Genomic DNA, 15,578 nt, shown 5'->3' with positions numbered 1-15,578 from the left:
GCAAAAGTGTTTTCTTAGCTACAAACGCTGAACATGAATCGACATGATCAGAAAGACTTCACCACAGCGATGCTTTCTCTCGACGCTTGTTATTTGGTTTATATATTATATTTGGTTTAACAGTTGTTGGGAAGTTTTTAGTAACATAACGAATTCTCCCCAATTCGATTATATGACACTTTACTCCAGCTGTTTGGCAGCTCCCCATGCAAAAAGCCTATGAGAAGGAAAAGTAAATAAATTCGATTAATAGCGCCTTTTCATTTTAAAACAATTTTCATTTAATTCACACAATCCTCACAGTTAGGATTACAGCTTATTAATTTAAAACTGGTATCGGATTGGTAGCTGTAGATGCCCACACCCAAGGTATTCGATTGGATTGGAAACTGCTGGATCGTTGCATCTCTGCTTAGTAATGCATGCAGAAGGTTGGCTGACCTGTTGCTGGCTGTGAATTTACCTGATATTACACGTGCTATTTGCACATCGGTGCAGGTGGATACCATGTGGACTTTTCACCAGTCAACTTATTAGTGCAACATCATTTGATGTGCCGATCAAACTCCGTCAGTGAAAAGCTTGTCACGTGTACAATTGTTATGTAGCAGATGATAAAATGCTTACCAGCGGTATCTGTGATTACCAGGAAACTGTATCATGGTTTGTTTTCTTGAGGTTTCTTTATTTAAAGTCTAAATGTAGTTTTGTTTTTTTCTCTTTGCGACTGCTAGTGCTTTCAGTTTTAGGAAGTGAGTTTAGGCTAAGGGCCAAGAAAATCCTTTTTCCACTTTCACTGGCCGGTTCAGACCAAAATTGCATGCAACTCGGTGACCATTAGGGCACTTTTGCATGTTTAAAACGGTACTCTTTTTGACGACTGTGGCGCTTCAGTGTCTTCTTCCTCAGAAGTCACCTCACTTATGTCCGACTTTGTTATCTCCATCTGTTGGGTTACGGTAAAGTAAGATATTCTGATACAAAATAGAGGAAGTGAAAGAGAGAAAAGCTTGTCAAAGTTTATTCGTGGACTGTTTCTTTGCAAGTGTCAGATGCTACGATTTTAGGGCAACTGGGCAGAACTGGTCACACAACCAAGTTTCACTTTCTTATTCTCCTTTTGATTAATTCTCAAAAAAAAAAAAATGCTTAAAATGAGAAATCAAAAGAGGGCAGAAGGAGAAGGAGCTTGTAATGTGGAAGGGCAGGAAGAACGAGAACATTCAAATAATTTGGGGTTAATGCAGTGGAGAGGTGATTCAGCAGTTCTGGGATAATGTCTTTTTGTGGTTCAAGGCTTTCAAGGCTGACCGCAGATCAGAGCTGTTCACGAATAGAAGCCAGTCGGCTGCAAGTCTGTGGGATATAAAAGTCTTCTGCTCAGCAACAACCAGTTGCTTTAGAAAATGCGGAGCTGTGTGTCGAGCCATTCAGTCTTCTTAGAGAGAGAAGCAATGGCTGAACAACGAGGTTTTAGAGCCTCGGGCCCCGCAGAGCCCAAGATGTCTACATAGTGAGTAATGAGGATGTGTGGAAAGCATGGCAGGCAGCTGCATTTGAGTCATCCATCCTCTCAGAGCTCTCTCCTGCTTTCAGTGGGTTTAGTCTGGCTCACTGGTGCCTGTGACTCTTCACTGTTTTCTGGTCCTCCTCTGTGTATGTTGCAGTATGGCAGCGTGGGACTGACTGAAAGAGTGAAGTTCAGTTTTTAGGACGGTGCTCATGTTTGGCTGCCTCCGTGATTGTCCTTTTCAGTAACCAATCACTGCCAGTTTTTTTTCCCTCTCCTTAAGTCTGTCTTCTTCCCATTGAGGTATCTCGAGTGTGTAGCTATGCAGTTAGACAAATCAGTTTAAAATCTGCACCTCATTTGACCTGGACAATTTTGGCAAAGAAAATAAAACGCATTACAGTGTTTCCTTTATTTTTTTGCATTTTTTTCCCCCTCAAAAACACAGTTTAATCTGGTTATGTGGGTGCAGCACTGCAGTCAGTTTTGAATGATTTAGTCACAAGTTCTCTACAAGTAAGGAAGACGAGCACAACCTGCTCGAAAGGTCAGCCGAGATCATATTTCTTTTGCAAGATGAATCTTGCATCCATTTCTGTCATCAACTGAGAAATGTGCAAATTCTGTAAGAACTTCCGTTTCCTTTCATACTTTGATGTACACTTTCATATTCAGTGGCCCGCTTCCTCTGCCGTCTTCCCCCTTTTCCTTTTCTGAAGTTGAGTTTGTCTCGAGTGTCTCCTCTTGTCTGCACTATGCCGCAGTTTAAGTTTGCCCCCAACACCGAAACACCTTCTCTGATGTTTTACAATGAGCAGACTTCTGCAAGGAAACGGACGTGAGTCATTGTGGCTGGGTAGTCTGATAACCATACAGTCGCTCATTCAAACCAACATCTGAACAGATGGCACCTTGGCTTATCACTGCATCAGGATGGATTTGTCATAAGTGCCTAAACTTGTTGTCTTCACTTAGGGAGCCTTTGCAGATTTATATCCCAGCTTCTAACAAATAACTTCCTCTAATTATCTTCAAGTATCTGCGGGTGTAGCTCAATGAAATATTTATTCTTTTCATAACGCTTTGTTGAACCTGTTGTGTCATCCCCTTATGAATCAGACTTGATTTCTTCAGGGGGGAAAATGCAGAAATTTGTAGAAGCACTAATCACGCCCATGTTGTTTCCCCCCCCCCTTTATACTCTTTAATTGCGAGCACTAATACTTTGTTGTTTTTCTTTCTTTTTTTGAAAAACATTAATCAGTGTGAGACAAGTTGACCTCTCGAACATCACCGTGGTGAGATGGGATGACTGGTTCCTTCTGAGCTTTCACACCGTCGTGCCTTTCTACTTTACGTCTGAGTCAGCCTTTATGTTTAACATGTTAAAATATTTCACCCACATTCTTATCAGCTGCTGCAGAGCTGTGAAACATGAGCACAGCTGACACAGCGCTGCGCTTCAAGAATCCATATTTATAGTTTCTGCACTTAAGGGCTAATCATCCTTAAAAAAGCACTGTTGTTTTCTGTGCACCACTCATCCAATTCATCACTTTGCCACCCCCCTTGCTCTAGCTCAGAGCGAGGTTAGCCAAAAAAACTCAGTACCAAACAATGGAAAATATTCAGCTACCACTTCCCGTGTTGTCAGTGGCGTGTACCACATGAAGCAAGGCAGCAGTTAAGGCCAAGAAGGGTAGTGCGTTGGGATTTTATCGCTGAACTAGTTGCTGCGAGAGACCACGAGAAGCACTGAAGGGTAGTTGTTTGATAGATCCTGCTCTATGCAGTCTGAAAAAGTAGCTTATAATGAGCATTGGCACAGTGGCAGGGGTGATCTGAAAGCTCTCTGTGTTGCAGTGCAGTCTGCAACAATTAAGTTTTTTTTTTTTTCTCATCCAGCTTTCCAGGCATTGTGAATTGCAAAAGTGCATTTTAATGTAATTGACTTTTCACTAACAAACATGATAACTTTGCACTATATTTGACATCATTGCAAAGAAGTAAAATGAACCTTTGCATTGTACCCTCCCTGTAGTAGATAAAGATCTATATCAGGTTGAGTTTACCTCAGGGCAGTAAGTGAAATGCCCACGAGACACACCCAGTGTGTGGTATTTTAAAGGAGTTGGCTGTGATTTGTCACAGGAATCTGCTACTGCTTCATCTGCATGAGGGTATGAATGCACAGACAGCTGGGAGGGTCTTGAAGAACAGGCCTTAAATCAAAGCAGCTGCACTTGCATTGGAAGTTGCTACGTGTGAGTTATTTTATTTATTTTCGGAAACAATAAAGGGAGTCAACTGCTCCCAACCCAGCTTTTATAGTCACTAAACTAAACTCAGGGAGCACTTGTCAGATAACGGTGCTCCCTGAGTCGCCCTGCTTTCCTGCTTGACCTCAGAGTTACGTGTGAGTGACAGGCCACTGTTGGTACAGAACAGCTGACGAGTCGAGACAGAAACAGAGCTGACGGCCAGTGTGGCAGAGTTCAGTAGGCCAGTGTCATGCTTCAGGAACCGATTCTACACTTTATTTAACCGGCAAAGTCAGTGAACACGAACGCAGCAAAGTGAAATTGAGCAGAAATGGTGGCTTTGTAGCTCCAGGCTGAAGCTATCGGTTGCCACCCAACTGAATAAGCCACCGCAGATTGTGAATTAGACTGACTCATCGGTGCTCATGGTAACAATTATGTGTAACTCGAGCAGAAATTAACACCCAGTGCTTACGAGAATGCTCATATCAGCGTGACATATTTTCACTAGGTTTTCTCTGACTTTTACACGTTTGCTTTGCTGAAGTGTTTTGCTGCCTGCTTTAACATTGCTAAAACCTGAACTGTGATGTTGTTCATTGAGGTTTTTCTAAGCTGAGCCACAGATGCCCCAACAAACCTCTCTTTTATTTCCTGCTTTCTGTAGCCTCCCATAAGAGAGTGGGCGGGGTCGTGCCGTCACTGCTGGGATTTTGTCGGCTACGGACGCGGGCTCGACCCCATGAAAAGGGTTACATCCCCGTTGGCCGATGAGCCGTTTGCGCTCACCGTGTTACGAGGAAAAATTCATACAACTGCTCGGTCCGCCGTCCACTTTCCAGTATATTTGGCCCACCATCAGGTCACACCCACACAAATGTAGTTTTTGGTGACCATAAATGGGGAGATGGCGCTCCAGAGGTGGGCTCAAAGAAAAATAAGTAGCATTTCAAAACCGGGTTGCAATCCCAAGTAAGGTTTATAGAGTCTGGTTTTGTCCCTAAATTTGTATTTTTATTTTTTTTTTAAGTTATTTAAGAAAAAAATGCATTATTAAAATAAAAAATTGCGAGGCATTCATGTTTTCCTGTCACACCAGAGATTATGTCACTGAAGTTAACAGAACACGTAATGTAAACTGTTCTCAGAATGTTATCATTACCAAAGTATCTAAAGTCATAAATGGTGGTTACTGCTCCAAATGGTTCTTGCGTGTTTGATTTGGCAGGTCCTTTTTTCCACATGTGATAAATGGCTGTGACAGCGACCCTCCTTTATTGACAAAAGCACCGGCTGTTAAATCCCTCGTCAAGCATACATCATGAGACCAGGGAACAGTCTCTCAGATGTGACAGTATGGCGACTTTATGTCAGACTGCACAGCCAACAGGAGGCATCTTTTTTTTTTTTGGTAATCTTTTTGTAGAGTATTTTCTATTTTCTTTATTGCAGTAGACAGTTGATGGTGCTTTTGTTCAGTGTACCTGAGTGTACAATGGGACATAAGGTGTATCTGCTCCAAAAAGTTGTGAGAAAAACCCAAAGTAATTACATTTTTATTGTATTATAAAATGGATACATCATTCTTTCTTTTCTGCTTGCCTAGGTTTATGTAAAATGTACAAGTTAATAAGGAAAGGTGAAGTGTTTTTTTTTTTTGTTTTTTTTTTCCCCCGACTGGCAGCAGCAGTCAGTTGGTGTTTCTGTGACCTGATTAAGTTTGTCATTTTTGTTCACTGTTTTGAGTCAGGTAAATAAATCCAGGACAACCTGTACTTTGACAGCATGGATCATAAATTATCTCTCCTTAAATCTCAGGGCCTGTGATACTCTTTGAGGAGTCACGCAAGCAGTTGCTCGAGCTGGAGGCACTCTATGGCTTTTCACAACAGCTAATGCAGGAACAATGAGTAAACTGTAACTCTGATTGACAGAGAGTCAGATTAAGATCAAGTGTAGTCATGTGCACTTGTGATAAGTGACTTCCAAATTGATGCCTTAAGGCTGCGCGAGAGTCTTTTCGCGTTTTCTAACTGATGTCCCCAGCAGCTGAAGGTCAAATGGGCAAGAAGCTGTTTTCAGTGCTCTTTAATATTCACCTTCAGCAGCAATGCAAGTGGCAGCAGGTGAAGTAAAGCAGCGGTCCCCAACCTTTTTTGCACCACGGACCGCTTTATGCCCGACACGGACCGGCCTTTAAGGTGTCGCGGATAAATACAACAAAATAAAACTAGTACCGGTACCAAAAAAAAGATTTATTCATAATACACGTGAAAAGACCCAGGAAAACCAAGTTAACGATAAAAACGATAACAAAATAACGCTGAAAACCGATAAAACTCCTGAAAACTATACATTTCACACCTGAGCCTCAACTCTCGCGGCCCGGTACCAAACGACTCACGTACCGGTCCGAGGCCCGGGGGTTGGGACCGCTGAAGTCAAGTACAAAAACGTCATTAATTTTTGATTATTCTGCAAATTGCCAAAAGATAAATTGAATTGTGAACTATGTTTTGCAAAGCCGAAAGTGACTTATTCATAGAGAACTCTTTTTTTTGATACACCAGAACGATTCACTGTTACCTTGGTCATTTACATGACTAATAACGGCTTCAGTTCCTCACATTAACTTTCAGTTTACTTGTCAAATGCAGCTCAGCTACAGCAACATGTATCCATTCTGCATGTGTGACTGTGACTTCAAGCACAAGAAGATTCTTTAAGGTTAAGAGAATGAAGTTGCAAGCAGTCTTCGTTTCTTCTGCAGCAGTGCTGTGATGTTAACAGTGGACTGCATCACCGCTTTGGTTGTTTTTTGATTGTCACACACACAAACTGTGATGTCACCTCTGCCCCGAACCAACACCATACTCCGTATTAGTCAGCGGGCTGCAAAAATTGAGGTGCACAACTGACTGAAAGAAAACTGAACCATTCATGATGGCGACAACGGCAAACCAAAACTAAGAGGAAACAACAAATATAAAACTAGGTAATGATTCGATGCCTCCAACTGGGGCTGGGCAATATAGCCTAAAATCCATAATGCGGTAAAATTTGAAGCATGTGCGGTAACGATATATATTGCAATATATAATTTTTCTTCTGTATAGCGTATTTTCCACACTAATACGGCACACTTGAAATCCTTTAATTTTCTCAAAAATTGAGAGTGAACCTTATAATCCGGTGCGCCTTATGTATGAATCCTGGTTGTGCTTACTGACCTTGAAGCGGTTTTGGATTGTTGGAGCATTACGGCTGCCGTAGTCAGGAGCCTCGCGGAGTAATCTGGGTCCAAAACTTCTCCTTTTGCAGTCTCTGCAATGCTTTTGACCAAAACAGGTGCAGCTTGATGACACCATCAATATGCGCTATCCCGGTATAGTCAAAACCTCTACCGCTGGCCAAATTCATATCGTTTCTACCGTATACCATTTATACGGCCCACCCCTACCTAAACGTGCATGTCTAATAAATAAAATGGCAAATTCTTTTTGTAAAACAATAAAAAAAACGTTTTACACTTTACTGGAGGCACTGTGGCAAATTTAAAAATGGACAGCTTTATATTCTTATCCAATAATTACAATATTTCAGTTTCTTAAGCTCTTAATATGCTCTGCTTCACTGTGAGGCGTCAGTCAAGGGTGTAACGTGGCTGTCACAACATCTAACTAAACCTGAAATGTGAAATTAAACTGAGTTTAAAAAAAGGAGGAGAACAATAATTGTTATTTTAGTTTTCGGCATCAGGGAGAAATCCCAGAGAAACAAATAAAATGTTTGACAGAGTGGATTCATATACCAGTACATACACATGTTGCCTTTGGTGGTGTTCAGGCTTGGTGCTTCCTCTATTTTGTGATAAAGGCTCCTTTTAAACTGTCACAAACTTAAATTATGACAACCTGTTGCTTTGGTGTCTCATCTCTGAGCTGGATTACCTTCTCCCTGTGGGTGAGGCTCCTGACTACCATATCTACCTCACCTGCGCTTCTTTACTATTGTTCCTTTTTTAGGGGGGAATAGAAGTGCAATGTTCACACACCATCTCTTACCAGTTGCTGACAGTGCGGAGCCTTGTAACTGGTGTACATTTTCTTTCACTTTTACTTGCTCTTCCTCCCACAAAGGCGAGTGCCAAGTAGTCTAAAGTAGACCTGCTTTATTGAGAGAGGACCTAAAGGAGCTGGCTAGCCTTCTGCCCACTTTAAAAGAAAACAAAGTCTGTTTATTTCCTTGAAATGAGATCTAAAACAGAGTGAATGCAAAGGCAAACAAAGTCTCTATAGTCCTGTGCACTGTAATATAGTGTGTGGTATGAAAAACCAACCTTTTGCTCAGGGTAATGCTGAGAGGTGTGTGGTGACACGGTGGTTCCATATTTCCTTATAACTGCTTCCCCCCCCCTTATTTTTCCCCTCTTTCTCTACTTCCTTGATTTTTGAATGACTCCCCTTCACTCATCTTCTCTTCATACCTGGCGGCCCTCTTCTTTCGTACAATGACCTCATTTTGCATGCAAAATTTTCCCCATCCCAATAAAACCAGGTATTTTGGCTCTGTCAGAGTTGATGTGACAGCTGCTGTCATGAAGTCTGTTGTTTGGGAGCTCTATAAACTGACAGTGTCTAAATACCGAAGCAGAGATGCAGAAAACTTGGGTTTACTGAGCTGCTGTTGGCTGGGAGTGGCACATATAAATCTATCAAGGGTTCGCATATGAAAACTCAGTGGTAGATCAGGCTCGACAGTCACTAGTACAGTATACAGTAGTGGATGGTTAACCCCACTCGTCTAGTTTTGGAACTGAATTCCTAAGCCACGCCGGATTTTGTTTTTAGGTCCTCCAGGGTGTTGTATATATTTAACCTGCATAGTTTGTGATTTTGGTCGACCACCCCTGCAGACACTGTAGGAGGAGGCTCCATAGAAAGTTTTATATTGAAGATGCAGACGTGGCATATTAACCAGCACGAACCTTATAATAATTATTTTTCTCCCAATTTGTAGTCTCGTCTGTCCAGGATATTTAGAAATAGTGCTGATTATAGTTAGACAGTTTCTCAGACATGGATTAAAGCAAGTCCTCAACTACAAACATTCAATGATCTCCAATGGAAACAAGTTTCAGTCTAAGACTATGCTTAATCCATGTCTGGGGAAATGAGCCACAAAGTTTGGAGTGGACATGTCAAAGCTTTAAGTTGGCTGTTCATACAAATGACATGATTCTTGTTTTCCACCTCAGTACCCTGCAGACTTACCTTTAGCCTCCTTGACTCACTGCTCAAACCCAAAAAGGGAAAGACCATCTCTGAATCGAGGAGGGAACCTAATCTCTCACCATCTTACAATCATGTGATTGCAGCCATTCCCCAACTCTCTGTGAATTGTACTCGTGGTAATCAATGGTCATGGCAATTCGCAAATTAATGATCATGAAACTGATCTCACAGCCCTTTGTTAATCAGTGGTTCTAGTTTCGGTCATTATGAAAATTTACTGTTTTTAAGTTGGAAACTGCAGTCAGCTGAGACTGAAGAAGTCACTCGGATGACTGACAAAATGTTTCTCTCCTCAGTTTTACCTCATTGTGGTTCAAGTTCTTGCTCTACTTCCTCACTATGCACATTTCTGTTTTTTCACTCATGCTTCTACTTTCTTTTTTTCCCTTCCTAATTAAAATGCAGGAACCCGTCCACTGCTTTCTACCAGGCTTTCCGGCCTAGCCGATTACGAGGGTCAAAGCCCATCAACGATAGGTATGAGCTCGGGTGTTTTAACTTGTGTGTGGCCTTGACTTGGCTGGCTGGCTTAACCGGACCCTGTACCGCTTTCACCTTGTGCACCCTAAAGGAAAATGTCCATCTTCAGCAGCCTGTAATCTATTTATGGAGTCCTGAAGTAATTAATTGATTTTACTAATTTCAGTGTGAGCATCTGTCACAAATTTCCAGAAACAATTGGAGGATGATTGTTATGTCAGAGGTGGAGGAACACCAGGCCTCAAGGGCCGGTGTCCTGCTGGTTCTAGATGTGACCTTGATCCAACACAGCTGATTTAAATGGCTTGACTTTCTCCAGAGGCCTGGTAATGAACTAATCATTTTATTCTGGTGTGTTGACCCAGGGTGAGATCTAAAACCTGCAGGACACCGCCCCTTGAGGCCTGGAGTTCCCCACCCCTGATTTATATAGTTTACAAGTGACTACAGCTGTACTTTAAATTTATTGTAGAAAACGATGACCTGTTCTGGATAAGATTTTATTTCCTTTTCTGATAGATGTATCTATGGATCTATTTCCATATATACTTATATTATTTAAACAGCAATTTTTCAGCCAGAATTAAACCAAAGAATAATTGGCTCCTTATGTGTCGTACAGATTTTATCGTTGAGAGGAAAAGACTGAATGTATCGAATGATTACCAGATTATTAAAGAAGTCTAGACTTTTCTCCTTTATTGAAATAGAGAAACATCACTTTGGGACTCATTACTTAAACGGCTGGTCAAACTGGACATTTCAGCAGGTGTGAGTGTGTACAGCACGCAGAAAGCATGGCAGTGGAAGAAGCACTAGAGCTGATCTGGCAGCGTTTCACATCTCTGTGACACTCAGTGTATCTGTGGTCTGCCAGTCACGAGGATCTGGGGCTCAGGTTTCCCTTGTCCCTGCGATGTGTGGAGCTAAGTGCTGAAGAGGTTTAGTACTGAGTATTGCAGATCCAAATGTAATAACATGACCAATGTTTTTGTAAGCCTGTCATTGGTATGATCAGATGAGAAGTTGGTGATTTTTAAAAGTGTTTTTAAGCTTAAGCTTAATTCTCAACTTTTAAAAGCTCGTCCTTAAAAAAAGAGTCCATGTCAGAGCTGTGGCATTGTGCTTGTTACTAACATGCCTTGGCTTTCAGCTGATTTATATTAACCCATAATGGATGGGATTATGTGTAAATTTGAGAACTATTTTTTAGTTTTTAAATTTAAAAAAAAAAGTATTAAATCCCCTGTTCCAGCTCCAACAAATGTCTCTTCAGGGAGAGCTCGATTTTTCTTGTTACCTTTCATAGACTACAAGATGACAGTAGTCAAAAATTACTTTGACAGGTCTAATAAAAGAAGAGGCGATGTCTTTAATTCAAAAACGGTACACAAAGGTAGCTGTCCAGATTGACTCAAACAAAAAAATTGTAACATTAAATTATTTTAATATCTTAAAAGTTATGTTAGACATTTGTGTATACATTTCTTGCGTGTGGCCAGTTCCATTTATTTTATTCTTTTATTAAATGTTTTTTAAGTCCTCTAAATGCTTTTACTTGCATACTACCGGTGATAATTTAATTCATTTATTTTTTTTCTTCATTATTCCCATTGTTCCACCACCAAGACAAGAGCTGAAGCACAGGTATGTGCTCTTTCTCAAAGATTACAGTAAAACTCCCAAGCTGAATTTTATGAAATTGCATAACTATGGATTTGCTTTGAGTTGCTAATGGAATAAATCAATCAACAAATGCTGTAATCATCATATTGTACGTATATATCTGTATGCTTACTTTGCACGAACACTGTCACACACACAGCGATTATTAATATCTATGTTTTTAAAAAACAATCCTTGGATTTCAGGATGTCTATTACGTTCATTTCATCGCCTCCCTGTTAATGTGATGCTAACTTATCCGTTTCACTCGGTGCTAAATACGGGATGAAGAATTTGAAAAAGTGCCACGAGCCTGGTGTTTGCTAGTATGTATAATGCATTTGACAATCTTGCTTTATTTAGAGTTTAGGCTTCATTTTCTGTGCTTAATGATTTATTTTTTTATAAGCTATTTGTTTCGTTACATAGGTACCTGTCAATAACGCAGACAAATGAATGGCACTTGTTTTGACTTGGGAATCCGTGGTTTGCATTTACCATAAACAGTTTCTGTTCCCATGTGCTCTCATGGAAGCTGCCAACAGATACCGGCAAACAAACTTTGAAGTTGAGGTGTATTTATCGTTTAAGTCCTTAAACATGCGGTTGACTTGTTATGTCATGAAGTGACGTGCAGAAAATTCTGGGGAGTCTTGGGAAGAAGCAAGAAAATAAATATGACTTAATAATGCCATATATTAACATTTATCCTGTGATATATATGTGACAGAATGACTTAAGAAGTAGAGTTTACAATTATTGAGCTTTAAATGATTCTTGTTTCAAAATGTCATTCTTGGGGATATTGACTAAAATTGCATATATCATCAAGGGTTGGTGGATTTTTGGAGTAGTTTATCAATGCTTGTGACTTTAAACCTCTGTTGCCAAGTGACAGTAAGTGGTGGAGGGATTAGCAACCAATCAGACATTGTGTGTGTAATAATAATAATAATAATAATAATAATAATAATAATAATGGATTGCTTTTCGGGGCCCTCAAAGCGCTTTGAGGGCTCCACACACTGGTGGAGGCAGCTAATTTTGTAGCCACAGCTGCCCTGGGGCAGACTGACAGAAGCGAGGCTGCCATATCGTGCCATCGACCCTTCTGGCCATCACCAGTAGTTGGTAGGTGAAGTGTCTTGCCCAAGGACACAATGACCGAGCCGGGGCTCGAACCGGCAACCTTCCGGTTACAAGCCGAACTGCCAACTCTTTGAGCCACGATCGCCCCGTAATACTGCATTAAGCACGAGATCGTCCATATGACCTAAATAAGGGTCCTTGTTTACTTGACAACAGTAGCAGTTGAGCAACAGTGCGTCGTCACAGCTGGCAAAAGACTCTGTGCTTCTGTTTGTTCCTCATCCAGCTTGGCTTTGCCTCTGGGCTCTGAGAGTAACAGAGCAGCTTTATTCAGAACTTTTCAACTAACCGCAGGTAAACCTGAAGGAGACGCCTCATTCCACCTCCCTTTGTCCCGAGCCAGCTCTCCTGCAAGGTCGGACTTGTTGGAAATGAAGAGGGAAATTGCACACAAACAGTTTGAGGGCCCTTTAAAGCATTCCTCAAAATGAGTGGGTTTATGGAAAAATGTAAAACCTTAGTTGAGCACAGTGCCCGCTCATCTTCTCATTTTTAGACAAGTTTCTGGTTGGCTTTTGGGATCAAAACGTATTGGTGCCAAATCTTCTGCTGCTCTATCAGCAATGCAGAGCTTGTAGCTTTACAACCCAAATTAGTTTTAAAACCACAGGTTGCTGAAAGCCTTTTTGGACACGTGTGGAAAAATGCTGCATTAGAAATTTTTGCTTGTGACTAAAATAAAACACGCAAATGTTATTTTAATTTTGAAAACACAAAACTCGAAAAACACTCGAAGGCACGCATTATAGCTTTTTTCTTTTTCTGTTTTTCTTTTCTTTTTTTTCTTTGTTTACATCAGGATACAAATTTAAATTTGGACGGTTTGGTAAACTGAACATAATTTTTAATATTCACCCATAAAAACAGTGGCAGTGAGTTTGTACTTCATATTTGTATAATTGTACTAAAAATGTGCATTCATGTGTAACTTTTTTCTCTTTGACATTCAATTCAGTTCAATTTTATTTATATAGCGCCATATCACAACGTTGCCTCACAGCACTTTATATTTTAATGTAGACCCTACAATAATACATACAAAGAAAAACACCCAACAATCATATTACCACCCTATGAGCAAGCACTCTGGCGACAGTGGGAAGGAAAAACTCCCTTTTAACAGGAAGAAACCTCCAGCAGAACCAGGCTCAGGGAGGGGCGGGGCCATTTGCTGCAGTTGGGGTGAGAGAAGGAAGACGGGATAAAGACATGCTGTGGAAGAGAGACAGAGATTAATAACAAGTGATTCAGCAGAGAGGTCTATTAATACATGTCATCTAAGACATTCAGTCTTAGGTTTCCCATGCAGTGATTTAGTTATTTTTTTCAGTTTTCTAACTGCTAATAAGAAGTATAACCACAGGATGCAGAGTTGTTTCTGGACATCATTTCACAAACTCAACTGGTCTGTAGTTGATCCCCCACAGCTCTGCTTTAGTCTTCCCTTGTAAAAAAACTCTGCACATTTATTTTTTTAACCTAACAAGATTACAACTTGAACTCTGCTTTTGTAAACATAGCAGGAAAGCGATCTGTTGTCTGTGTTGAATGGATTTATTATAAGGCTGTGATTAGTTCCACGTAACCCACAGGCAGCAACCCTTTTACAGTCCTCTGTCCACAAAGATCAACTCGATGATTATGGATAATAAAGAATAGACAGATTTATATTTGGTCAGAGAACACCTGATTGGTGGCCTCAGGCCCAGCCAAGGCTCAGCCAGCGGGGACTTATTTAAACCAGATCAGATATGTTAGCACTGTTTATGACTCAGAAAAGAGCAGTCATTATTGGGGAGAGGATTAAAGTTTAACTCTTGAATGCTGAAGTTTCACTTCTGATGTGCTGATTGGACAACACTGTCATGGTAAACTTCTTCATCAACTTAGCTGCAGTTGTCTTCAAAATAGAACTGAGAAATATAACTTTTATAAACTGTCACCATTTATTGCACCTTTTTTATTTAGAAAGAAAAAAAAAGTGTACTTTACTGTAGGGCTGTATTTCTTGGATTTACTTCAGATTGTAATTACCGAAAGCCTGGGGGGCGGGTCTTATCCTCATCAGATCCATCCCAATACATTTGCAGTGTCTTATCTGTTAAGGAAGTACAGTTATTTTTAAAAAATTTAAAGTTTACCCAACAGCTGTGTGGGAGCCAGGACAGGACTGGACGTGCACAGAGCACTGATCTCATATGGGACACCTTTTTTTAGATTCATGGAGAATTTGATGGATGGCAGTCATATCCATGAAAGATCTTAAAGCTTGCATAACACACCACTTGTCACAAAGATTGTACTGTTTTAGTGGCAGCATTTTCATTCTGGCTACTTTATCTTTGGAAGCTGCTGACATTTGATCTGTTTTTATCCAGAAAGGGTTTGCTGAGCACACACGGGCCTTTCCAACATCGTGTCTCCTAGAGCTCGAACAGTTAAAGACATTCACACTTAGTTATATATCAGGGTATCTCCTATAGCCACTGACTGACCATTAAATTACCAGCTGAACCACCATGAGGTCAGACTGATATATGATTTACAGTAGACGATGGACATTGGCAGTTATTGGTCAGAAAACACTAAAAATGGCTGTTTTATTTTGTCTGACCAAATCTGCAAAGTCACCAAATTAAAAGCCAGTATCCTGTTTTTTGAGGAGGAGATTAATTTTTGTCTTTGCTGGTGTTAATCATTTATTTAAAGCACAGCGATTTAGTTGGTGTTAAGTAGTCAGATTGTCTTGTGGTTGCTTTTAAAATGCAATGTTTAGAACATTAAACATCAGCGTTTCCCAAAAGTCCCCTTGAAGTGCCACTGATAAAGACACTGACATGTGTATTAGGGGTAATTAGACTGTACTACCTAACGACATTAGTCTGACCCACACCCTTCGCTTCAGAGAGTAAACCCAAATGAGGCTGAGTCATTGATCCTGTGATAAATGCTCCCCTGAATGCAGAGGCCCGTTAACGCTGAGGTGCCGGGATTTTTCCATTAAAGCCTCAGGAACAAAACTATTACGTATGCACATTCCAGCGGGGGTCTTAATCCAGATTGAGACAAACAAGTGGCGAAGCTCAAATCTCTCAGGCGTTGAAAAAGTGTAACTTGATCTTGCAGCACATTGTGTTTAGGTAATTATGGTCAGAGGACCCTTGAGCTGCATTCTCACTGTTTGCATATGGGTTTTGATGGATTTCTGTAGGAGCTGTC

At 40.7% G+C, this 15,578-nt stretch overlaps 1 protein-coding gene across 3 annotated transcripts in view; it reads left to right on the top strand.

Moving 5' to 3' along the window:
* The window catches only part of tsc22d2 (TSC22 domain family 2), a 30,041-nt gene that overhangs the window by 7,900 nt on the left and 6,563 nt on the right, over positions 1 to 15,578 (top strand). The window contains exons 2-3 of one of the 3 annotated variants that reach the window (XM_005730343.2): positions 9,471 to 9,542; positions 11,175 to 11,192. The exons of 1 other annotated variant lie outside the window; for it this stretch is intronic. In XM_005730343.2, coding sequence (XP_005730400.1) covers positions 9,471 to 9,542; positions 11,175 to 11,192 — 90 coding nt within the window. The remainder of the gene's footprint in view (positions 1 to 9,470; positions 9,543 to 11,174; positions 11,193 to 15,578) is intronic. One more of the 3 variants, XM_005730344.2, reaches the window with a different exon arrangement.

The sequence above is a fragment of the Pundamilia nyererei genome, unplaced genomic scaffold, assembly GCF_000239375.1.
Source record: "Pundamilia nyererei isolate P.nyererei 1_Seehausen unplaced genomic scaffold, PunNye1.0 scaffold00036, whole genome shotgun sequence".
Lineage (NCBI taxonomy): Eukaryota > Metazoa > Chordata > Actinopteri > Cichliformes > Cichlidae > Pundamilia > Pundamilia nyererei.
This window is presented reverse-complemented; position numbering and strand designations above follow the sequence as displayed.